General features: G+C 43.2%; 2 protein-coding genes across 9 annotated transcripts in view; one reads left to right on the forward strand and one right to left on the reverse strand.

Annotated features, from left to right (window-relative positions):
- Positions 1-2,545, forward strand: part of Ric1 (RIC1 homolog, RAB6A GEF complex partner 1) — a 117,733-nt gene extending 115,188 nt beyond the window's left edge. For 5 of the 8 annotated variants that reach the window (XR_005091482.1, XR_005091484.1, XR_005091485.1 and 2 more), the window contains 3 exons: positions 778-811; positions 1,602-1,756; positions 2,366-2,545. The gene's annotated coding sequence lies outside the window, so the exon portion shown is untranslated. Of the gene's footprint in view, positions 1-494; positions 629-777; positions 812-1,601; positions 1,757-2,365 lie in introns of all 8 variants that reach the window. The other 3 variants (XR_005091483.1, XR_005091481.1, XR_005091487.1) reach the window with 3 other exon arrangements.
- Ermp1 (endoplasmic reticulum metallopeptidase 1) overlaps positions 1-25,601 on the reverse strand; it is a 45,135-nt gene that overhangs the window by 15,483 nt on the left and 4,051 nt on the right. The window contains 9 exon segments of the mRNA XM_028894594.2: positions 1,595-1,785; positions 2,105-2,279; positions 10,504-10,724; positions 12,270-12,482; positions 14,619-14,711; positions 15,466-15,612; positions 20,089-20,194; positions 21,066-21,097; positions 21,100-21,192. Coding sequence (XP_028750427.1) covers positions 1,595-1,785; positions 2,105-2,279; positions 10,504-10,724; positions 12,270-12,482; positions 14,619-14,711; positions 15,466-15,612; positions 20,089-20,194; positions 21,066-21,097; positions 21,100-21,192 — 1,271 coding nt within the window.

The following is a 25,601-nucleotide window of genomic DNA, read 5'->3' on the forward strand; positions in this document are numbered from 1 at the left end:
GTTTTTCCCTTCTTAAGTTATTTTTATCAGGTATTTTGCCACAGTGATAAGAAAAGCAAGAACACTTAACAAATACAGGGTGGAAGGGATAATAATAAAACAGAAGAAGTAAACAGCAAACATTAGGATTCCATCCTCCACCTCTGTAAATGCCAGCAAGAGTTAATCATTACCTTGTAGGTTTTGTTGTTTGTTGGGAAGAAGGGTCATTTCAGTACTGGGGAACTGAGCCTAGGGCCTCGTGTATGTGAGGTAGGCAGGCACTCTATCAGTGAGCTGCAGCCCCAGCCTTTAATTGGTATCTTAAAGGCAGACAGTTGGGATGCCAGCTTTCTTTTAGTAAAATAGAGCCAATAGCAAGTGGTGTGCGTAAGAATTACTTTTTAATGTATGCGGAGCTTTCCTGGTAGCTGAAGAAATTCCTGTGGCTGATGTGGACTATGACTGTGGTATTCCCCTTACCTCCCTGGGTCTTCAGAATCCCATTTCCACAGGAACCACCTTTACTGCAGTGGTATGAAAAACCTCACTATCCTGTCCATGAACAACTAAGCTGTAAGAACTCCAATCCCTGTCTCCACTTGGTTCCCTACCCTCGGACTACAAGGCATACCTATATAAGTAACCAGTAAGTACTTAGGAATTTGAACTGAAAAAGCATAAAACAAAGAGCTGCTTTCTCTGGAGAGGCTCAGCATCAGCTTCAGAATCATGCCAAAAGAACTTTGCCTGAGGGTTCTGGTCCATATTAATTCACCATCTCTCTTTCCTTTAAAGAGTCCCATGAGAAAAGAAGCCCTGACAAGCAAAGGTACGACTCCGTCCCTGGGCAACATACTCACAGAAACAGACAGACAAAAGCATGTTTGGGTATCACTCCAAGAGGCAAAATTCATGAAGTGTGGCTTGACAGCAATGTAGTAAAATGATAATAAAAATGCCTCAATGGCACACACACACAAATATTACTGAAACTACTGTGTATTAACATTGGCCTCTTAACTACCATCTTCAAAACATGCTCATAGGGACTATTCTAAAAGTTCAGGAACAGAACACCTCATAATCCATACTTGGTATATATTCCACACATTCATATCTTTGAGGATGGAGGGCTACCTGAAAAGAGGATTTGGAAACTAGATATGATGGCTTCCAGCACTTGGGAGGCTGAAGCAGAAGAAACACCACAAAGTCAAGGCCAGCTTGGGCTACAGAGTTCCACACCAGAGTGGGAACCTGTCTCCAGGGGGCGAGGAAGGAAGAGAAAGTGAAAGAGGGGATCCGGACAGCTAGGAAGGCAACATATATATTTTAAACCTTACAACTGTAACAATAAAACGGCCTCACCATGCAGCTCTGGCTTGTCTGAACTCACAGATCCTCTTGTTTCTTCCTCCTGAGTGCTAGGATTAAAGTGTGCATCACCAGGTCCTACATTTTCTTAGCATACTGAACCCACAGACACTGATCATATCTTCTGTTTAATTTTTTCTTAATAAAGTATTAAGCAACATAATCTCACAGAATCCCGTATAGCTAAAGTTATCACTTACATAAAAAATAAAAATAAACAAAACCCATTTTTCCTTACAAAATAGGAGGAGAGAATCATCACACAGACAGCCAAAATGGAGGCCAGTACAGCATCCGGGGGTATTTCTGAGCCACTTCTTCCAAGGATAGGAGTAAACATCTCAAATACAGCCCAGATGAGATACAGTCCATAAAGATACGGGATAAACATCCCCAGAAGGTAAAGAGCAATAAATCTTCCTTGGGCACCTGGGGAATGGAAAGAAAACAAACCTATAAGATTCTATAAGATGCAAGGCTCATTTTCAGTGTTCATCTGCTTTGGCATCTGACAGAAACTGAGTCAGATGTGATCTAGTGCAATCAGACATTTTCATCAGGGAGAATAAAATACAAATAATATTAAAGTAATATAATAGCATATGTTCAAAAACATAAGAATGGGACGGGGGTATACAGTATAAGATAAATATTTGCATGGCATGAAAATTTAAATATTTTGGGAAGCCAATTGGTTAAATAAATAATCTCTAGTTCCCATTTTTATCAAAAACCCAAATTACCCTACCGTGCTTGTTGAAGTCCTTGTACACGCAAAGCTTTGTGAGCAACGGAAATGCTACCCAGACAGCACTCATGAATGCCGAGCAAAATCCTTGGTAAGTGAGAGCAAAAAGAAAAGCACAGTGCACAAACAATGCGGTGTCAAAGAACACTTCTCCCAGATACTGGTTGCTGACATTCTGAAAGAGAGAAATGCAGTCTTGTTCAGTCATTCATAGCGATCTCTTATTACAATTTCTTCAAGCCAAATGCATCTTATTTTCAGCAGGGTCCACCCTTCAAACTGATGAAGGGAGCACTCACATTGCTATTCCTGCCAGATGTGACCGATTGCATCTGCTGCACAGGACGAGGCAGTTGGACAAGACAAGAAGGCAGGGGCCACACTGCTCTTCTATCATAAGGCTTGGAAACGTCCCCCAATAAAAAGATTCCTAAAAACAGCCATCCCGTGTGCTTCTTCTGTTTCTGCAACTTCCAAACACTGTTTCCAGCAATCTAGTGGTTCATGCTGGACATTACCAGCTGCTGCAGCATCACGGAGCACATACCAAACCACCTCCCCTTCCCAGCGATGGCCAGGTGGACGTGTGGCTTGATTTTCCTGTCTTTCCTATTGCTACTCCGCCACCTTTTCTACTCTGGATACTTTCTCACACATCTGAAGTTCCTTTTGGAGACATGGAGTCCAGGGGCACCTTATACTATCTGAGAAGAAAGTATAAACTTATGCCAAAGTGATTCCAGAAATGCAACCTTAAATTATAACTACAATGCACAGGTACCAAAGAGGGAATGGCTGGTCTATAAGCTTCTTTTTCTGTCATCTCATTTCTGTCTTCAGGGACCGCACTTTAAAGTTCACTGACAAACAGGTTTGAGTTGTTAATACTTAGATGTCCAACCCAGTGTGAAGAGGCATGGTCTTAAGAAACTAGTCCTAAGAATTCAACCTGAAGGCTAGATGGGCAATGCACACCTGTGGTCCCAGCACTCCAGAGACTAAATCAAACACTCTGAAGTTTGAAGCCTGGGTAGGCTACAGAGCAAGATTCTTACCCAATCTGGGAACACAGACTCTGCCTCAAAATAGTAATAGCAGCAGTAATTCAGTCTGAAACCGAATGTACGCAAAGAGCTTAGTACGGAACACTGAAGTTACTGAGCATGTTTTACAGGATGCCAAAGCTGGACAGATGAAACAACAGTCTTCCATCTGTTTTCCTCCACACCTCTGTTCACCCTCCCTCATGCTTGTCCTCTTCCAATACAGCTGCCAGAGTTTTCTTACTAAATCACGAAACTACTCGACTCTGTCCTGCGAAGAATAGGTTCATGGTGGCCTAACTGATTTTTAGGGCCACGCTCCAGTTTCACCCTGACCCACTTTCCCTGCGCTGTGGTTTTTATTCCCTTGACTTCACCACACTAGACTTTTTCTGACTATGGCCCAAATGTGTCTTGCACATTCCCACTTTTGACTGCTCGCCAGCCTGTTCTCTACCAGACACGTGTGCTTCTAAAGCCCCATTCAAATGTCACCGTCTCCATCAACAAAGGCTCACTCAATGCAAAACCCATGTCCTTGGCCCTGTATTATCAAAGCACTCTACTTCACATGCACAAAAACAAGAATCACTGTAGTTCTTACATCTTACCAAATGCAGCGGATTGCAGTAAGGATTCTGTTCTTATTACGTCACCAGCCTGCGACAGGTCCCAGCCAAAAAAGCGGGCATGCTCTCTCTGTGTCCTCTCTTTCCACACTCTCTCCTTCCGTATTCTCCCTGCTCCACGCGGGGTGTCTCTCTCTCTCTCCTCTCTCTCTCTCTCTCTCTCTCTCTCTCTCTCTCTCTCTCTCTCTCTCTCTCTCTCTCTCTCTCTCCCTTACTCTCCCAATAAAGCTCTAGAAAGGTAACCATGGCTCATGACTCTTCCATCACCAATACATCCAGCATTCTCCTCCGTTGGCATGGCCACAGGAGGTGGCCATCCACAAGTGCCGCAGCTTAACCAACAATTGCAAAGAAAGATATCACATTCTCATGGAGCACTCAGCTAAAAGAGTCTCTAAAACAATGAGGCACGCTACTCAAAAAGCTGAGGCAGAGGAGCATACAGTTCAAGACCTACCTGGGAGAGAGTGTGAGAACAGGGCCAATCTGAGGAATTTCAGTGAGACCCTGTCTCAAATGTAAAAGCAAAAAAGTGGGGCTTGGGAGATAGTTAAGTGCTTCATATGCAAGGATGAGGACCTGTATTCCAACCCCAGAGCCCATATAAATGAGCTTGGTACAGTGGCACTCACTGGTAATCCCAGCTTGGGGAGGCAGAGAAATGCAGGGAGGTCCCTGAGAGTCAGCCAGCCAACCTAACCCTACTAAGCAAGCTGGGCCAGTGAGAGGCCCAGTACCAAAACAGCAAGGTGCTCCTTTCCCCTTGACTAGCCCAGGCCTGCAGCCATCAAGAATGACGCAGCTTGTTGGCCAGGCAGTGGTGGTGCACGCCTTTAATCCCAGCACTCGGGAGGCAGAAGCAGGCGGATCTCTGTGAGTTCAAGGCCAGCCTGGTCTACAGAGTGAGCTCCAGGAAAGGCGCAAAGCTACAGAGAGAAACCCTGTCTTGAAAAACAAAAAAAAAACAAACAAAAAGAATGATGGAGCAACAATCCAGACAGGGGAGCTCCTGACTAAGTGGCCACAGAAGAAATAAATGATCACTGATGCCCTTCACCCTGGGAAGACAAAGAGTAACAAAGGCAGAAATTTGGGGAACGCTAGACAAAATGTACAAAGCCACACCAGATAACATTCTGGATTTGGATACAGGACCCATTTTGGTGTTGGAAATACAAACTAGCTTTGATATGATTTATGAGTGTTTGGAATATGCAAAGAAGAATGAGCCTAAACACAGACTTGCAAGAAAAAGGCATGGCCCTTATGAGAAGAAAAGACCTCCAGAGAAAGAGCTCTAGAGAACAGCGAAAGGAACACAGGACAGAATGAGGAGAGGGACTTCAAAGGCCTGGCTGGTGCTGGAAGAAAGCAGGCGGAGTAGAGTCTGCATTTCTAAGGAGAGGACAAATAAACTAAAAGCTTCTGTGTGAAGGGGACAAAAACAGATGACGGCTGAAGAGGAACACTTGAGGTTGTCCTGACCTGCACATATGTGTATGCTCACCACATATACATACATGAACACACGTACATAAATATACAACAAAAAATAATAAAAAGGGGCCAAATTAGTGCAGAGCACTTGCTCAAGCATGTGCAAAGCCCTGGGTTCAGTCTCTAGCACTGTCAAAGCAAATGCTTCCTGAGAAATGAAAACTGAGCACATCATTTTTCCACTGTGCCTTCAGCACCGTGTATACGATCAGACCACTGAACTCAGTGAGCGCAAGTGGAATTTACTCAGCATTTCCATCCCACAACTACCCAATCAACAACATTCAGCCACATTCGGATTCACATAGAGAACCATGCTGAGAACAGGCATGTGATGCTCAGTCTCAGTGTGACTCTTTAGGAAACTGAAGCTACTCTGCGAAAAGTATGGTCTGAGCCATAGTAGATGGCTCAGTCAAAGAATCGTTCTTCAATGAGGCATCCTAACATGAAGGTTCCTCACATCATTTCACATTAAATGACAGATAACAAAGACATCTAGTGAGAGGATGCTGGATGATAATCTTCATGCATCCATCTTAATCCATGTCAGGACAAATTGACAAACTGGGGACTTGAAGGGGTGTCTGAGGTTGGCTGTGTTTTGTTCTGTCTCTCTGATCTTTCAGAATTTACCCCAATACCTGGCTATCAGGTTTGTTTTTATTAATAAGGCTGTTAAAGATTCGTGTTACATTTGGCACCCAACGTTCGTGGTATGAATTCTCGAAAAAGCCACTTGCCTGTGGCCTTGTAGTCCCCAGCTCAGGCCTGAGCTGCACTCAGCTGGTTGTAGTAGTACATGCTGGTAGGATTTGCTGAAGGAGGCGGAGGCAGGAGGATCCTGAGTTTGAGGCTGGCCTAGGAGACTTGCTGAGGAGAAGCTACAGCCAGGGCTGGGCCAGGCCACAAACGGCGGCAGGACCATGGAGGTGAAGGCTGCTGCTCCGAGTTGCTGGCTGCTTCTCATCGTGCTGGTGGCTACGGTGATGCTGCTACCGGGGACGAAGGGTTTACCGCTGCTGGTTCAGAGAAGAATTGCAGGACCATCGTGTTACAAGAAAGCATTGGCAAAGGTCAGTTTGGAGAAGTTTGGCAAGGCAAGTGGTGGGGAGAAGTTGCTGTGAAAATATTCTCTTCTAGGGAAGAACATTCGTGGTTCCAAGAGGTAGACATTAATCAGACTGTGATTGCTCCAAACCACAGAGGAGGCACACACACACACACACACACACACACACACACACACACACACACAGCGCGCGCGCGCGCGCGCGAGAGAGAGAGAGAGAGAGAGAGAGAGAGAGAGAGAGAGAGAGAGAGAGAGAAGAAAAGAAAAAAATTTTCTGCAGGGAACCATGACCACGCCTAACAGTAACTTTGAAATTTTCAAAAGGATGATGGGATACCAAAATGATAATTCCACATGGACTATGATAAAGCCATTAAGCTGATTAACACCACTGAAAGATATGCTTTGGACTACAAACTGCTCAGGACAATTTTGAGATGGCTAGCTGAGATGATCCAGATTCACAGACTACTCGAACAAGGACCTAAGCCCTGCACTTTCACATGATGCAGAGACTAGACGACAAATGATATCGATACCTCTCCCAGGACTGGACAATTAATACAAGTTTTTTCCTTTCAGGATCCCCTAAAGATGTCTTCACCCCCAACAGTAGGAAGTAATTTTAAGAACATGACGCCCACATTCTTAAGAGGTGGGGTGGGTGGTTTTTTTGTTTTTGTTTTGTTTTATTTTGTTTTGTTTGTCATTTAGTGAGTTATGGATATTGTCATTGTTTACAATGTTTGGTTACAAGTTGCTAATTGTTAATGGTAAAAAAAAAAGGTAAACAAAGGAGATTAGATTCAGGGTTCTTGTTTTAAAAAAAGAGGCTATAGATAAGAGGTAGATTATTGCATCTATGTTGAAAAAAGTAGATTGTTGAATCTACTCTAAAAAGAAAAAAGGGAAGATATAGAAATGATAAGATAAAAGGTAGATTTTTTTTAATCTACTCAGAAAAGAAAAAAGAATATGGATACTATAAGATAAAAAGGTAGATTATTGAATCTACTTTAAAAAAAAACTACTTGTTTTAAATAGGATAAATAATGAAATTTTTTGTCTGAATCTGTCAAATGTTAATGGACTAGACATTGTTAATGTAATTCTAGACTGTATATATTGTATATACTTATTGGATATACTTTTTCTTACATTAGTTATAAATTTTTTTATTTTAAACAAAAAAAGGGGAAATGTGGTTGGTATATTGTGCACCCCAATAAATTTATCTGGGGGTCAGAGAACAGAAGAGCTATTATATTAAACATAGAGGTTAGGCAGTGGTAGCACACGCCTTTAATCCTAGCTATCCAGAGGCAGAGATCCCTTGGATCTCTGTGAGTTCAAGGCCACACTGGAAACAGCCAGGCATGGTGACACACACCTTTAATCCCAGCACTTGAGATCTCATGTCTTGCTTGGAAAAGACACATGCCTTTAATCCCACGAAATAATGGCAGGAAGCAGAAAAGTATATAAGGCATGAGGACCGGGAACTAGAAGCTTTTAAGCTTTGAGGCTTTTAGCAGCAGTTCAGCTGAGATCCATTCGGGTGAGGACTCAGAAGATTTCAGTCTGAGGAAACAAGATCAACTGAGGAATTGGAGAGGTGCGGTTAGCTGGGGCTTGTTCTGTCTCTCTGATCTTTTAGCATCCACCCCAATATCTGGCTCCCATGTTTGCTTTTATTAATAAGGCCGTTTAAGATTCATGCTACAGGTGTCGATGGACTGTCCTGAAAACAAAGAGCCAAGGTGTCCCCCTTCAGTTACATTAGAAAATTAAACTATTACTTTCTCACTGTAGTTCATTTTTGACCTGTTATTTCATAACCATAATCCCTAATTTTTGCCAAACAGTTTTACACAATTGAAATCATAACAATATGAGAATATTCTCTAAAAATCAGTATGAATTATATAAAACCATATTTCTCTTCCCATTCCTAATAATGTGGATTTTGTTTTGTTGGTGCTTTTTTTTGAGGGGGGAGGGGGGTCTAGACAAGGGTTCTCTGTGTAGCCTTGGCTGTCCTGGAACTCACTTTGTAGACCAGGCTGGCCTCGAACTCAGAGATCCACCTGCCTCTGCCTCCTGAGTGCTGGGATTAAAGGTGTGCACCACCACCACCCAGCTCTAATAATGTGTCATTAATCTTGATACTAAGACCATACTTTGCCAAAACTTAGATCTTCAGATGTGAGTATAAATGCTATAGTAACTGAAGACACAAGCAAAGTAAAAAGGGACCACTGCTGGGACGTGTCGGCTGAGGGCAGAGGAGCAGTGGAAAGGGGAGTAGCAGGGTACAAGTTATCTGACCAGGGAAATGGAAAGGGGGGACTCTAGTTGGGAACGGGGAGGGAGATAAATAGAGGAGGAGGGTAAAATAACAGTAAGGATGTCTGAAAAAGTCTTATGGAATCATACTACGAACTACTATCTACCTTGTATATAAAATATACATCTAGAGTTTAAATGAAAATTTTCATATAGGCTGACAGTGCTCCCTCCAAGAGCCAAAGACCATCTAGCAAAAACCCTAACACCGGACTTAAGAAGCCCTCTTTTGAGTTTTCGGTCAGAGCTGCCCAAGAGAGTCCCAAAACATTACCGACTACTGTTATTGCCCTTGGTTGCCCCTCACAGGTGGAAGGGAAGTCCCTATTGCTCAAGACACCATGTACAGACACAGAACCCATAGGCCTGTAAGCTTCCAGCTTCCAGTTCCACTGACCTGAAAGCCTTCTCCCTGAGGACTAGCTCTCATGGTACTAGAAGGCACCACGCAAGCTTCCAAAGGAGGGAAGCAGCCACCAGTCCTGCCTACCCAGCTGTGAGGCCTATGGAGCACAATGACCAGCATGGATGGTACTAAGGAAGCCCTTAGGGCGCAGCAGTGACACACAGAGCTTGGTGGTGGCCAAGCTCTAAGTGGACTCAGACCTACTCAGAGGGAAATCACACCTGGTACTGGAAACCTAGCCAACTACCCAGCTGGTGAAGTCATGGACCTTGGAGACCTACAACCACTGTTTTATCAAACCAGCATAATCCCTAACTACACTCTAAATGTCCTTATACCCACATATAAGTGTAGTCCTCACCCTACAGCAAAGAAACTTTGCAACAGATGGAGACCACTAGAGAAAATCACGACCAATCCAAATGTGAAATTGTGGTGCCCGGTCCCCACGGATACATCTACAAACAACTCTAGACCCGAAGGCTCAGGGAACATTTCAGAAGAGGGGGCACAAAGACTGTAAGAGCCAGAGGGTCAGGGAGTCACGTCAGAAGTTCCATCCATGAAGTCTCACCAGTGTGACTCTCTACATATGAGCTGCACAATGACAATAACAAGAGACATGGTAAAGTAGATGGGGGAGCCCACAAGGCCTCAACCCTACACAGAGAATGATAGGCACTAAGGAATGTTGGGAGAAAAATAGTCTTTTAGGGAAGAGCACAATTAGTTATCCAATACTAATGTCCAACTCTCTAAAAACATATGTGACAGTACAGAGACTAAGACAAAGTATGTATTATGAACATATACTCACATGCACGTAACAACAACTAATGAAAATAGAGGCCATGGATTTGAAAGAGCAGGAAGGGGTATATGGGAGGGATTGGAAGGTAAGAAAGGGAAGGGGAAAATGACATAATCTCAAAAAGTAAGGAAAACCAATGAGAAACTTTTAAATGCATTGTTCTTTTAGGGAAGTGCTCGCTGTGTCAAGTTGTGCCAGACATTGCCCAAGTACAGGCGATGCAGCAGACTTCAGCCCTGCCACCAACGTCAGCCTTGCGGTCCAGAAGGGAACGGAGATAGTCACACATGGATAACCGAGTGGACTAGGGCAGGTTGGTGAACGGAAACAGTTACAGAAACAACAGGGGAGGCAGAGAGCCACACAAGCCTCACCATCGCCCCCACTCTAAACACTGGAAAACACAGCATTGTAATTCACTTCAATTCCGCATCCCAGTTCTCAGAATAAGAAATTAACACCATGGCAGCATTTTCTATAACCATGCTGAACAATTTCTAATAGCTCCAAAAGACCAGGCACAATTAATTTCACTTCTTTGTCTTCCATTCTTGGAAGCAGCAAAAAGAAAACAACAAACACACCAACCACTTACCACATAATAAAATCGCTTTGCAAGGGTGTGAATGAGGATGATTTTGGCCACGGTTGCAGTTCCATACAGGCAAACAGCCACATAAAAGTGGTTGTACCAGGAGAGCGACTGTCCGACGAGGGAGACGAACACGGCGATGATGAGAACCGTGACAAGGCTGGTGAACCAGCCGATGAAAGTGATGGCGAGTCCGCACAGGAAGTCCCTGGTGTAGTCGGCATCTACGCAAGAGAACAGAGCTAATGTCACCAGCGTCAGCAACTCAACTCCACAACCGGCTCGTGCTAAAGGGGCCAACAGGAAAGCAAAAAATGCACTACTGTAAGTGAAAAGAGAACTGTCAAAGCCAAGAATGGGAGAAGAGTAAAGGAAGCCAGTCAAGGAACACTGAGAGTCCAAGGTATTAACTCATAAGAGCGATTCGGACAGCCTCCTTACCAGGGAAAGAGGAGGGAATCATCGTTTGGGGATGCCTTGTTTATCAAAATATCAGCAAGGGTTTTTAAAAGGCAAAGCTCCACATAAACTCTTGCTAAAAGGCAGTAAGCAGAACAGGGCTGGCAGGATGGTTCAGCAGGCACATACACTGGCCATGCAAGCTGAACAGCCTGAGTTCAATTCCCTGACCCCGCAGAACTGAAGCCCACAAGCTGTCCACTGACATAAACACCGTGGCACACTACCACCCCCACATGCACATACACCAATAGATGAGTAAATGGAAAAACGTTTTAAAAGATGCTAACATTGGAAACCAATGACAGGGAAAATAACTGGCGATAAAGAATTATTTAAATTGCTAAAAACTTACCTTGAATAACATACAACAATTTAGACTCTGAAACATTTCGAGCAGAAATGATTCAGGTAGAAGGGAACAGTTTAGCCAGAAATAATGCGTCCATCTTCTGGACTGTGATGATGGCCTGTAGTGTAGACTTACCGGGACCTTTCACTAACATTCAGTCTACAGGGCCAGCAGGATAGCTCAGCAGGCCACCTTAGTGTGACCCCTAGGACCCACATGGTGGGAGGAGAGAGTCAATTCCCACAAGCTGCCCTGATTTCCATGCTTGTGCCTGTGCCCACACCCACACACACACCAAAAAATACATAAATATGTTTAAAAAATAAAAAGGCAACTTCTACAAACCTCATTTCTTTTTGGTTGTATGAAATTTTACTTTTAACATATGTTATAGAGTTGAAAATAGTATAAAATATTACTGAATTTCAAGAAATATTAAAATTTATTACTAATAAGTAGGGAAAGCATTCTAACAGTTTCTAATTTTTCCTGAGATGAACACTTCTTTTTGTATCGTTTACAATATTGAAGTTCTGTTTCAGTATTACTAGTAATTTATATCATAACAAAAGACTAACAACTGTGAGGGTCATGGGCGACAGACAGGCCAAGGAATACAGGGTATCTACCCACAGAGCCCCGCACGGCATGGGTATTGCACTGTGTAACAGGTCTTTGGCCTTATTTGGCTCTGCCTTTCATTAGTTTGGCTAAGGCAGACAAGTCAGCTAATTTTACCAGTTTCAGGGTGAGTGAATAAAAATGGTTGACTTCACCAACCCTGAAAGTATAGTGAGCATACCAATTCAATACTTATTTAGGAGTTTTTAAAAACATGGATCAAGCACTATTCCCTAAGATGCCGTGCTTCCTGGGAAGAAACAGAAACAATAGCTGGAATCTCTCCAGCCAATCCCACCCCCGTTCCAGTCTCCACACCTTAGAGGGAAATACTTACTCCTGTGTTTGGGCTGCAGCAGCTTTTTCCCTAGGTACAGAACAACAGCCATGACCACCATGTAGTTTATTATTGCGCCAACACGAGAAGGGTACGCAATGACAAGCAGGCCAAACACGTCAAAGAAGACCATGTTTCCATGTCGGTACTCAGACGAAGACGCCAGCATGTCGGATGTAGCTAGGTATTTAAGAACTGCTAAAATGTTGTCACCTTTTAGTAAGAAAGATAAGAAGGTCTAGTAAACGAGTGGACGGTGACTCGCACACAGCCATGTAAAGCAGAAATAGATCAGGCACAATCGGAAATCCAAGTGCCTGGGAAGAATGTGAGCAGACACCCTTCCTACCATGCACTGCTCTCCCCGTTTCTCACCAAATTTCCTAGGTAAGGCCCTGCTCCTGCTCTTCTTCCTCTCCACTTAGAAGCTCAGCCCTACCCTCTGTTAGAGCTATTCCCTAAGATGACTGAACAATGCCAAAGCTCTGCTCAGGCCTTCCTTGAGGGATACACTGTAGCCTCGGGAGACCCTGTTCTAAAGGCCAGGATTCAGGGATGAGATAGAAAAAAGTCTCTTGTGAAGCTGGTCAGCACAGAACAAGTTGTTAAAGCATGTAAAGAAGTATTAGGAAGGGGAGGCAAAGGCAGAATGACTGTGCATTCAAGGCCAGCCCAGGTCACACAGCAGGTTCAAAGCTAGCCTGAGCTATACAACAAGACAAAAATAAGCCAAAACCAGTCTTTTCTAAAAAGGGCTGAAGAGGTGGGTCTGGGACCAGTGAAACAGTGCTTTCCTAGAATGCACGCACAAGGCCTGGGTTTGGTCCCCAGGACTGCAGGGTGACAAACCAGAGCAATAACCATAAAAAGCACATGTAGTCAGAGGGCAGGAGGGTGACAACTTCCAGGCCAGTCTGGCCTACATAGAGAAATCCTACCTCAAAACAACAACAACAACAAAAATTAAACATTTTAAACCTTAAAAGGTGAGCCAGGTATGGTAATGTAGGCCTGTGATCCCAGCATCTAGAAGCAGAGGCCGGAAGCTGACAAGTACTAAGCAGGTGGGCTACACAGTAAGTAATAATGACAGGGCCTAGCTAAAAAAAGAGCCTGTCCAGATTGACAGGGCTATGTCCATGAAGAGAAGAAGGCGCTCGCTCTCTCTCTCTCTCTCTCTCTCTCTCCCTCTCTCTCCCAGCACCCGCCCTTTGTCCCTATCTTTATCTTCTGTCAACACCAGTCAAGGCTCTTCTTATCCACTGAAATGACCGTCAGAATGCTAACTCCTCACCCTCTGTCCCATACTGCATTGCCAGACCTATAAATCTTAAATCACTTAAAATCACCCTAATGAGTTCACTTATAGACTCAGACCTGCAAGGATTCCGATTCCTTTAGCTTATTTCTGAATTTAAAAACTGTGAACTCACATTCTTATTTATTGGGGTGCTGTACCCCCTGCACATATCTAGAGGTCAGAGGGTCACTTTCCCAAGCTGGTTCTCCTCTTCTAACATGTGAGTCCCAGGGATTAAACTCAGCTGGCCAGGGTGGACAGTAGGTGCCTGTATCTGCTGAGCTAGCTCATCAACCATTGTTTTTTAATGCCAGGGTTGGAATCCAGGGCCTTGCACATGTTAGGCAGCACCCTACCACTGAGTCCTTGATGGTTTTTTAAGTCATCTATAACTCCTTCCCCCATATACTTCAACCTTATCTTCTACTTCTGAAAATATTTCATTCTAGCCTGAGAGCCTTCCACACCCACGCCCCACCCCCGTTTCTCCCTTCGCCGTGCTGTGCTCTTACTTAAAAGGCCATCTCCTCTCCACAGGCCAAATCCTCTATCAACTCTTTAAGGCTCAGGGTTGCCTCCCTAACGCCTCTAGATCTCTGGGAAGAACCGTAACACTGCGCTAGGTAAGTGCCTCATCTGTCCTCTGTGCACCCTGGCATGGGCCCCGTTATCATTCTCTACTCTCAGCTGGTGCCACAAACCCATGTCCCAGTGCTACCTCCAATTCACAGCTCTCACTTCAGCTGCATTCTTTACGACTCAACAATCCTACAGGCCCGGGACCGCCCCTTTCAAAGCCTCATGGTCAATCAGCATCCTTACCAGAGCCCTGAGTCACTCCTTACCAGAGCCCTGAGTAATCACAGTGACTATTTCTAAGTTTTTAATTGCTAAGTAAGACAGTAAAGACTAAAATTCAAGCCCTAATCTTTCCAACTCCAAATCTAACTCATTCAACCACATACTGACTCTCAACCACACAGACTATAGAATGTACTTTCTAGATATTCCATCACTGTATGTCAAAAGCCAAACCTGTTAATACCAACCTGCTCTCTGAATGGAATCTATGAGAATTCTGTCCGCTGTGTCGTACTTGGTGTGATATATGTATCCATTTTCAATAAAAGCTAAGTCTATTCCTAAGACAAACAATGGAAAAATCATCTTACTTTAAAGATCAGACTTGTGTTAGGCCTGTTTAACATATTAAATTCTAAAAGACCAAATGGCAAAGCAGGAGGTTAACTATCTGTCATATTCATGATGTCATAAACCCTTTTCTGTTCTTACAAAATCTGTAACCAGGGTCTATAATTTAAAATATAATAATTAAAGAAGCATTTTAAGTCACACATTAGGGAAGAAAGTTTGGGGAATAGAATTCAGGCTGTTAAGAGCAAGATTTAGGCTGGGCGGTGGTGGTGCACGCCTTTAATCCCAGCACTCGGGAGGCAGAGGCAGGTGGATCTCTGTGAGTTCGAGGCCAGCCTGGTCTCCAAAGCGAGTTCCAGGAAAGGCGCAAAGCTACACAGAGAAACCCTGTCTCGAAAAACCCAAAAAAAAAAAAAAAGTAAGATTTAAAGTTCAAATAAACTATATAAGTCACCAAAGGAGTTGGAAAGGTAAGACAACAGGGTGGGAGTCCAAGCCCCTGAGGATCCTTGGCATCTCTGAGGATGAAGTACCTGTTCTCTCCACCTCCCACACTGGTACACACCAGCCTACAGGCAGCATTTCAGTTCCTATGGGTTTTTGAAGGACAGCATCAAGAACTCTACTCTGGTGAGTTAGAAGATAAAGCTTTCACATACAGTGTCCTCTCAGAAGCTATTCCAATGTTCAAGAAGTAAAGTCTGCTTTTGATACACTAGCCTGGGACCGCTGACAGAATACCTGGAATGTTTCCAAAATCCCTGTAGATTCGGAAGTCAGTATCGGAAGGAATGATTCCACTCTGAAAAACCTCCTGAGCCACCACAGAAGCAAAAGGGTGTTTGGCTGCTGAAACATAAGCCTGGACCAACCAAGGGTTTTCGGGGCCTGAAATGAAAGGAGACAACACAATACAAGGTTAATCAGAAAGCTCTGTTCAACATACCCACACGTGGCTGGCGGCACAGAGGAGATGTGAGCGACAGCTAATTGATGAGTATGGGGATTCTTTCAGGAGTGAGAAGAAATGTTCTAGGAGCTGGAGAGATTGCTCAGTGGTTATAGAGTTTTTGCTGCTCATGAGGACAAGAGTTCAGTGCCCAATACTCATGTCAAGGGGCCCACAAACACCTGAAACTCCAGCTCCAAAGGATCCTATGACCTCTTTGGACCTTTTTATGGGTGCCTGCACAGAGAATACACACACATTCACAGGCATGAATGAGTACACACACATAAATAAACCTTTCCTTAAAATGCTCTAGAACTATGATAGTGGTACACAACCATGTAGAAACACCTAAAAAGAAAGCCACTGAATTTTACCATTTAAGTCGGTGAACTATAGGACATTTAAATTTTATCTTGATATATATTAAGGCATGATTTAAATATATATATATATATATATATATATATATATATATATACTCAAAGAAGGATACAGTTACAAAATATTATCACATTTTTAAGGAAATAATTGTTGTGAAATGGTGCTCAAGTGGCCTTGGTGAGTTTGAGCCAAGGAGACACGCCATGGCGGCAGCGGTCAAGGGGGCGTGGCGGAAAGTTACGTCATGAAGACATGGCATCCACATGGAAAGTTTTATTGGGGGGAAGAGAGCAGGGAAGGGAGGGAGAGGGAGAGAGAAAGGGGGAATGGAGAATGGAGGTGCACACCTTGTGGGAATAGAAAGAAACGGGGGGAGGAGTTTTCTCTAAAGGGATGACATGGTCAGGATGCTGGATAGGTCCCCAAGCGGCGGGTATGAATGCCAACATTCCCTAACAATGTCAGTGTTCATGTGCATACATACACATTATTAATAAATCTCAGAAGGATGTAGAGCAAATTATAACACTGGTTTGCTCAGAGTGCTGCAAAGGCCATGAGTGTTTTACTTACAGATTTCTTGTTCTCAGTTGGTAGAGCCTGGATTTTTCAAAATGAGAAATACATTAATGGTTTAAATCTGCTTAAATTTTATAAGATTGTGTTTTATTAACACCGTCAAAAATGATGTCAGCAAGCCTTCCCGACTTATTAAAGTGCTGGTCTGATAGGCCACTGTTTCTGACATTAAGTAAGAATGATCATTCCAGCCACCAAAAGCTCCCCAAATGAGCATTTCCCTCTGAAGTGACAATGGAGCTCTGGAGAGTACACACTGTTTTATCTGAAAAGCCGGGACAGGACAAGTTTCACTACACAGAAAAAAAAAAAGCTGAAGACAGCCATCTGGCACACATTCTCAGTCTACATCTGCTGGCCTCCTTGTCAAACATGGAGACACTAACGTGCTTTCTAGAAGACGGCACCACAAGAGAGCTGGGCATGCATCTCTAGGCAGTGGCGTTATTTCTGGTTAGTGGAGCACAGAATGGGGTACTGGGATCATGAGTTAGAATGCACTTCTGGCAGGAGAAATCTATAAGACAGGCTGCTGCTCTACCAGAGCCTAGGATTTTCCCAGCACGTGAGACTCACTGTTCTCCTTCCTTGGAGTTCTCTGCTGCTCCGCTTTGATCTGGTAGCTGTTGAATATGTTCCTCCTATCCTGGATGATAGCCAAGAAGCTGGAGGTGGAGGGGGTGGATAGCTGCTACCTATCCCTATAGATGTTAGAGTTCAACTGCTTCCCGCTGATTAAGAGAAAATAGAAAAATTTGAGAGCTAAAAAAATCTTGCTGTATCTCACCTTATGACCTTGAATTTCTGCGTGTGTGTGTGTGTGTGTGTGTGTGTGTGTGTGCGTGCGCGCGCACGCACGCGCTTTTTGAGTCAAGGCTACGTAGCCTTAGCTGACCTGGAACTCCCTATGTAGACCTGGAACGCAGCGCCATCTCTGTCTGCCACATACTGGGGTCAAAGGCCTACACACCACCAACCTGGCAACCCTGAATTTCTTAAAGGTGTAACTGAAGCACAATACAGATCTATTTTTAATGTTAAGAGTATAAAGTTTGAAAGAGTATTGAAATATGGTACTGTTTAGGTTACAAAAAACACTTAGTACTTAGTGTAATTTCAAAACTCAAGCACTACCATGTCTTTTAAAGGTGCTACCAAGTTTCTATCACCTTGGTCATTTCCTCTAGCCCATCTCACCCAAAACACTACTCACCATTAAGACTCCTAGCAAATCAGGCATGGTAGGACACGGCTATAATCCCAACACTCTGAAGGTAGGGGCAGAAGGATCAAGAGTTCAAGGGCAGCCAGGGATACCAAGTAAGACCGTCTTGACTAAAACATCAACACAAAAGCAGCTTTTGCAGAAGCTTTGTGTGTGGCTAAAACGCAGTGATGCTTTGTCCAAATTTCCAGCAGAGGCAGGACAAGAGACGGACTTTCCAACATCAGGTCTTAACAGGCCTTGGCTGAGCAAATCTGTGAGCTTTAGGTTCTACTAGGATAACAAGTATATGGTATTTACTGATTATATCCTGTTATCTTCAGGAAAGCTTCAGCCTAAAATCTAAACTCTCTCCAGCTATTAAATATAATACCAGAGAGCTACTAAATAGAAATGGTTGCTCTCCACTTCTGATTTTTTCAAATTAATTCAGTGATGGAACTAAATCCCTTAAACTGTGGGTAAAATTTCTCATTTTAATTAATAATTATCATTTTAAATTCCTGTTGGGGGAATTCCTGAAGAGCTGCCACTGGTTTGATTCCGGAGTGTTAGCACCTAGCTTTTTGTGATTGCTACCTCCTGTCTCCTTACCTCCTGCTTGAAGTCTTATCTAAGTTTCCTAGGGATTCGAAGCCTATGCCAACTTGGTTTAGGAACAACCCAAAGCACTGTGGTATTTCTTTACTGAGAATTTGCATTTGGTATTGTCCCTCTGTGGGGCTTAGATAAGAGGTTTTGGGTAGAAATTAACTTGTTAAAGGTGTGAATTGTTTAACAATAAATGGGCCTTTGCTAAGCTACAGTGGTTCAGTCTGGGGAGACAATACCCCCTGCAGCTGGAAAAGGCTAAGAATCATCCTTGAGGTGCCTCTATGTCGATACCATGGACCCATGTGAACACCCATGCCTGATACACAACAAATCCCTTATAATCATCCATAATTAATAAAAATAACACTCACCATTATATGATGGTGATTTTTTAAATGGTTTTTCGACACAGGGTTTCTCTGTGTAGCCCTGGCCGTCCTGGAATTCCCTCAGTAGCCCAGGCTGGTCTCAAACTCAGAGATTCGCCTGCCTCTGCCTCCCATGTGCTGCGACCACCGCCCCGCTAAATATTATTTTTATTACATTTTTGTTATAACATAATGTAAAGCATTACATATTTTTATTACATTTTATATGATGGTCTCATTTGCTCCTCTGCTACTCTGATAAAACACAGACCAAAAGGACTTTCAGGGAGAAATGGGCTCATTTAGTTTACAGGTTACAGAGTCCATCACAACAGAAGCCAAGGTAGAAACTCGAGTTAGGAACCTGGAGGCAAAATCTAAAGCAGAGGCATGGAGGAATGGCTGCTTATTGGCTTGCTTTCTATGGTTTGCTCAGCCTGCTTCTTATAAAACTCAGGACTACCTGCACAGGTGAGGTTCCACCTACAGTGAGCTAGGCCCTTCTACATCAATCATAAATCAAGAAAATCCCACAGACATGCCCGCAGGCGAGTCTGATGGAGGCAGTTCCTTAACTGAGGTTCTCTCTTGCAGTTAACTCTAGTTTGTGTCGTGTTGTCAACAAAATAGAGGAGCCCAGCACATACTACAGTCCAGTTACTGGCTCTGAGCCAAGTCTGAGCCTGAATCGCTCAGGTTCCTATAGCATGCTATACCAACTATAAAACTTAGCAGTTCAATTCTCCCTTCTCTATTTTCATCTAGAAAGTAGAAGTACAGCAGTATGTACTCCTCAAGGTGCTTTGAAAACTAACTAACGTATGTACATAAGATGTTTCAAATAACTTTTGCATATAATAAGCACTATACAGGAGCCACATGCTGATCACATTATTTTGTTTAAAAAAAATTAACAAGGACAGGCAGGAAGACTGCTGGAGCTCAAGGACCAGCCAGCCTAGCTGAATGGTGAGTTCCAGGTTCAGCAAGAGGCCGTGTCTCAATAAGGTAGAATGCAACTGAGGAAGACACCAGATATCAACACCTCTAGCTACCACAAGCTTGTACACACACACACACACACACACACACACACACACACAAACGTGCACATACCACACACATGCATACCAAAAAAATTCCACAAAGACAAATTAAATCTCATTCCAGAGACTGCTCATTAAAGAGATTACTGACACTGAAAAACTTTCCACTGTCATGAAATTAGAATTGCATTGAAATGCTCAGTGCACAGGTTCACATACCTGTTTGGAATACAAGTTCCTTCCCTCCGACACCTGCTGCCTCCAGGTTAAGAAATGCACGAATCAAACTGGCCCAGGGATGCTGGGTAATAAAACCATGACTGGCCTTAATGAGGAGAGAAACAAATGGAGGTTAAAATAGGTTTAATATTGCGTATTTGCATGACAGAAGGGCTATCTTGGAAAGGTGGAGACTATGAGGGCAAAATAAACATTTCTCAAAGGCAGACTCTAAGGCATCCTCCTGTATAAATGGTGCTCGGTTGGCCAAGTGGAAAGTCACTGTGAGAATATGCAAAAGTTAAAAAAGGAAAATACAGGAGAGGCAATCCATATAGTTGGGCATTTCTGCTGTGTACCTTCCTCAAATCACTTCTCTGAAACTCAAAGGTTAAAAGTCAGAAGAGAGTAATTATAGCATTAAAAGCCCCTTGAATCAAACACTTTTCTGGGCATAGTGGCACATGGCTGTAATCCCAGCACTCAGAAAGCTGAGGCGAGAAGATCACAAGTACCAGGCCATCGTGGGAGACACAGCAAGTCCCTGATTCAAAAAGTAAAGTGAAAACAGCCGGGCAGTGGTGGCGCACACCTTTAATCCAGCACTCAGGAGGCAGAGGCAGGCGGTTTTCTGTGAGTTTGAGGCCAGCCTGGTCTACAGAGCTAGTTCTAGGACAGCCAAGGCTACCAAAGAAATAGTCTTTGGGGGAAAAAAAAACATAAAAACAACAACAAACAAACAAAAAGTGAAAATAAACCAAAGCATCACATACTAGCAAGAAGAGCTGTTCTCAGTTGGGTTTCTAACATACTGAGCATGTCTGCATTCACAGACATTTTTAAAGTACTGCTAAGTACAGTATTTGCTTTACATATTATTTAATGACATTACTCATATTACTAATAAAACACATCATGATTAATCATTATTACTCTCATTATTATCAACTCAAATATTTAAGACAATAAAACCTTACTTGCAAGACATTTTCCTCAGCACCATTGAAGAGAAGACCACAGCATGCTTCAAGGGTTCTGACGACGCTGACATGCCTCGGAGAACCTCGAGCATCACTGCACAGCTGACTGCATCGTCACTGGCACCTTGGAGTCAGAAAAACAGATTCACTTCTCAGTTTCGGGACTTTCCACACTGGTGTGGAATGCAGCTTTCCCCTCAGAGAAGCATCAAGACAGCTGCATGACCAGAAGCATAACTGTCATCACGGGGTGACAACTACGCCCGACAAAGACAAGGCCCGTTAAGATCCTAGTCTGCTCCATGACAATCAATACCCACTCAATAGCCGTGCTAATAAGTTAACCAGATAGGACCGCAGGCCCATGGAATGTATCCTCTTCCGCCATCCTCTGGGTTGCTCTCACTTCTGGTACTCATGGCTTCCTCCACTTTACCTTCCTTGACTTTCAAAATCACAAAAGCTGCAGCACTTCCTGTTTACAGAGGATGTGACTCTCTGTGATGGGTGTTTACACTGGGTGGAGTAACACTTTCTAAGGTTTTTCTGAAGGGATGAAGTACTGGAAAAGTGCAAAGGCAGCCCCTGAACGGCAGGACACAGAAGAGGGAACTACTGACCAGGCCCGTCACAGCACTGAAAAGGTACAGCACTCAGTCCAATACTCCAGCTCTCCACCAGAAAATCACATTAATTAAAGATTATAAAAAGAGCTCTAGTGCTCCGATTTTTTAAAATAACGAAATCCATTATTTTGACATTTGTGTGGACTGATTTTGTGTGCCACCGGGGGGTGGGGGTGGGAGTGGGGGCATGACACTTGCCACAAGGCACACATGCAAGTCAGAGGACACTCTTGGAGAGGTCGTTCTTTCCTTCCATCAGTGGGTCCAAACTCAGGCAGCTGGGCTTGGTGGCAGGCATCTTTAGCACTGAGCCATCTTGCTGGGCCCCATGTGCTGACTTTAAAAGCACTGTGGGAGGTAGTTAAAGGAACTCACTGGCCGTTTGACGACACTAAAAAGTTATCGTTACATTTTCTAAGTGAAGTAGCTCATGATATTGCTAGCATTCAAAAGGGTCCTCATCCTTCTCCAGGGCAGCCTGAAATACAGAGGGGCCAATGCAGCAGAGAGCCACTTCAAAATAACCAAGGAGGAGGGTTGCAGCAGGAAAGACGACTGGACTGGATGAGAGCTGGAGGCACACTGAGGGTCAATAAACAAGTCTGTCTTCCAGAGAGCTGATTTTTTTCCTAACGGAGTCTAAAAGCATCTCGAGTAAGTAAACACTACCCTAATCCAGGCAGGAGCACTTCTGGGTGTCCACACACGGTGAGGCATGGGGCTACAGCCTTCAGTGGGGACTTGAGAGCAGAGTGCCATCTACTACTTCCTGGTCTAGAAAGCGGGCTCATGGCTCCACCTCACAGGTTTTGCACAGATTATACAAGACAACGCCCATTGCCTGGCCCCTGGAAATGTCCCACCTTAGTTTCCTTCTTTCTCTTTGAAAACTTAAGGAAGGCTCTGTAACCAGGTAAAATAAAATGCTTGCTTTGAGGCTCTGTTAAATTCCAACCCTCACTTCTGCTCAAAAAGAAACAATACTAATGATACCTCTCTTAGTGATTATTGGACTGTATTTCAGTCATTAGTCAGAGTGAAACAAATTAATGGCTACTTGATTACTATTAATTAGAGCAGGGAATATAAGCTGATATAGCTAATGTGTACCACTTTTCAGAAAACAGAGGAAATAAATATTTTCTTTTTAATTTGAAACTGTTCTTTAAAAACAAAAAGCAAACAGTAACACTTTTCTTTATTCAAAGTAAAAGTGAAATTAAAAAACATTTCCCTTTATACGGTTGATTGACAAATTTAACTCCCCCTTCATATTCCCCTATTTTAATGGTTCTCTGTCTTAGAAGAGACCCAGGAAAGGGTCAAAATATCTTTAAGAAAGTGAAAGTCAGAGGACAGTAAAAGCTGAGTGATTAACTGACATCCCTTCCCATTTAGAATCAACCCTGAAATTGAAGCCACCCCAAAATAACTCAAATGTCTCTTTTACCAATGACCTGGCACCACACAGCAGACCTGAGATGATAAATGAGGTCTTCTGTAGGTAACGTTACTACTAATTGGTATCTATTCCCGAGTCCAAATACGTTGCTGAGAACTTTAAAATAATACCCACAGGAAAACAAACATAGCTCTGCAGGCCTTCGGGCCCAGGCCTTGGGTAGCTAAAGCAGAATTGCTGGTAAGACTCAGGCCACCCTAGATGACACTGTTCAGGACGGCTCAATACAACTCCTGGAGCTGGAGCACAGCTCAGCGGTAGGGCATTTGCCCGGCAAGTACAGGTGTCGGGTTCCAGCTCCAGCACGTGCACACACATACACAAATACTCACTCTTGTTTCAGTGGGTTCATCCACTGAAAGGATTCAGTTGAAAACTATTTGGTGAGTGGGTGAAAAGCCACTCTTAGCTTATTATTAGTAGGTATTTCTTTCACACTATCAGTATGTGTACTATAAAATCTTAGGTAAAAATGATTTCTAAACTAGAAACAGAGCATTGCTTAGCATGCAGGAAGCCACAGGTTCAATCTGAAAAGAACCGAAAGTCTCTTCTAGTCAATTAAACCATGCATGGTGGGACACTCAGATCAGAGAATTCAGGGTCATCCTCAGTTATACAGCAAGTCTGAGACCAGTTCACAGCTGCATGGGACCCTGTATAAAGGGGGGGCACTCTAATGGCTCCCCAAAGAACCTTTTCATTAGTGGACACCACATGCAAGCTGTACACCTGGCACTACGTGAAGAGCAGCAACAAAATGTCATTCAAAATATGCTAGTTGGACACAAGGCTATTTGGCACTCAGAAATCCAGGAGATACAGTGAGGCTCTCTGCCCTCCTCCCATTTGCCTAAAACTAAAAGCATTTGCCTATGCAGGTGTTCCTCCCCCTCTACCAGGAAGAACGAAGGTCAATCTTCAAAGACAACCTTAGACCCTGAAGAGCCGACAGAGGGTAAGCTTTCCTACTAGACTTTCCTTCCCATACATGTCAGCTCCACAATTTGCTGCCCGCAGACTCCAGGTCCTTTCTCATTTTCTGCTTTGGTTTGGGTTTTTCCCAGCACTAAGGATGGAACTTGGGGCTGCACAGACCAGGCAATCGCTCTCCTACTAAGCTACACCCCACACCTAGTTCTTTCCCTTTGTCTTGTCACTTTTCAAAAGAAGTTCTTTGATGACAATAAGATTTAAGCCAGAGAGCTGAAGCACCTCTTTGAAATGGTTCATTTTCCTTGGTATATCTGCACATGGAAATAGCCGTGTCTGCTTTTCCTTATTTATCTTTTCTTACAAGGATCCATCCATTCCACATAAGAATTATGAGAGGTAAAGAAAAAAAAATAGGGTGTTTCTATATTTGTTTGATATCTATATATCCAGTCTTTCTAATACAATGCTCTTAAATAACCACAGCATTATGTGTCCCTTTCCAATTTAAGCATCTTAATAATGAGCACAGGGTGGCCTTGTCTAGTGTCCCTAGCATTGTTACGGCACTTCTGCCTTTTTAAAAATGAATGTGTGGATACTGATTTCCGAAAAAGCAAAGCATATATTCTAAATGCAAAGAAATGTCCAGTCACAAAATTGTTTCATCAAGTTAAGGCTAGTTTATGTCTTATGTAACTCTAGATGGTTATATTGGGCCTGCTATACATTCAAGTAATCCAGAAGTATTGTTATAATTGTTATCAAGGAAGATTTTCCTTGAGAGATGCTATCCTAATATTTTGCTTACACTTAATCCTTTGAGCAACACTATTAGGAAATTAACTATCATTTTTCTGTTTAACAGTTAAAAAGTTAAAGAATAAGTTAGGCAATAAGCCCAAGAAGACCTAATGATACTTAGATATCTCTTGGCCAGGAGACCCAGCATCTACCCCAGCTCTGTGTGATCAGAGGTGACCAGCCAGAAAAGGGGTTTTCTTTAAGTCTAAAATCTCAGGATGCCATTGTAAAACTCTACTTTCTATTCTTACCTGCCTGTGTGTTAGCTGTTTTTTGTTTTTTGTTTGTTTGTTTGCATGTTTTATTTATGAATGTTTACATGAGTATATAAAGAAGAAATTTTAGAGATTATGCAAGTTATTGGTTTTTAGACATGAGGCCATTTGTAAGAGAGTCATGGAAATTTACTTACATGATAAAAGATTTCGGGACTTAAGTACAATGAGCAGACTTCATATAGTATCATTTCAATAGTGATTTTTGTTTCACTCTATATACTTTCCAAAAACAACACCATCTCCAAATTTAAAAAAAAAAATAGTCCTTGGAGCCAGGCAGTGGTGGTAGTGGATGCCTTTAATTCCAGCACTTGGGAGGCAGAGGCAGGAGGATCTGAGTTCAAGGCCAACCTGGCCTACAGAGTGGGTTCCAGGACATCCAAGGCCACACAGAGAAACCCTGTCTTGGAAAACAAAAACAAATCCTTGG

This window comes from Peromyscus leucopus, chromosome 1, assembly GCF_004664715.2.
Source record: "Peromyscus leucopus breed LL Stock chromosome 1, UCI_PerLeu_2.1, whole genome shotgun sequence".
In the NCBI taxonomy this organism is placed as follows: Eukaryota; Metazoa; Chordata; class Mammalia; order Rodentia; family Cricetidae; genus Peromyscus; species Peromyscus leucopus.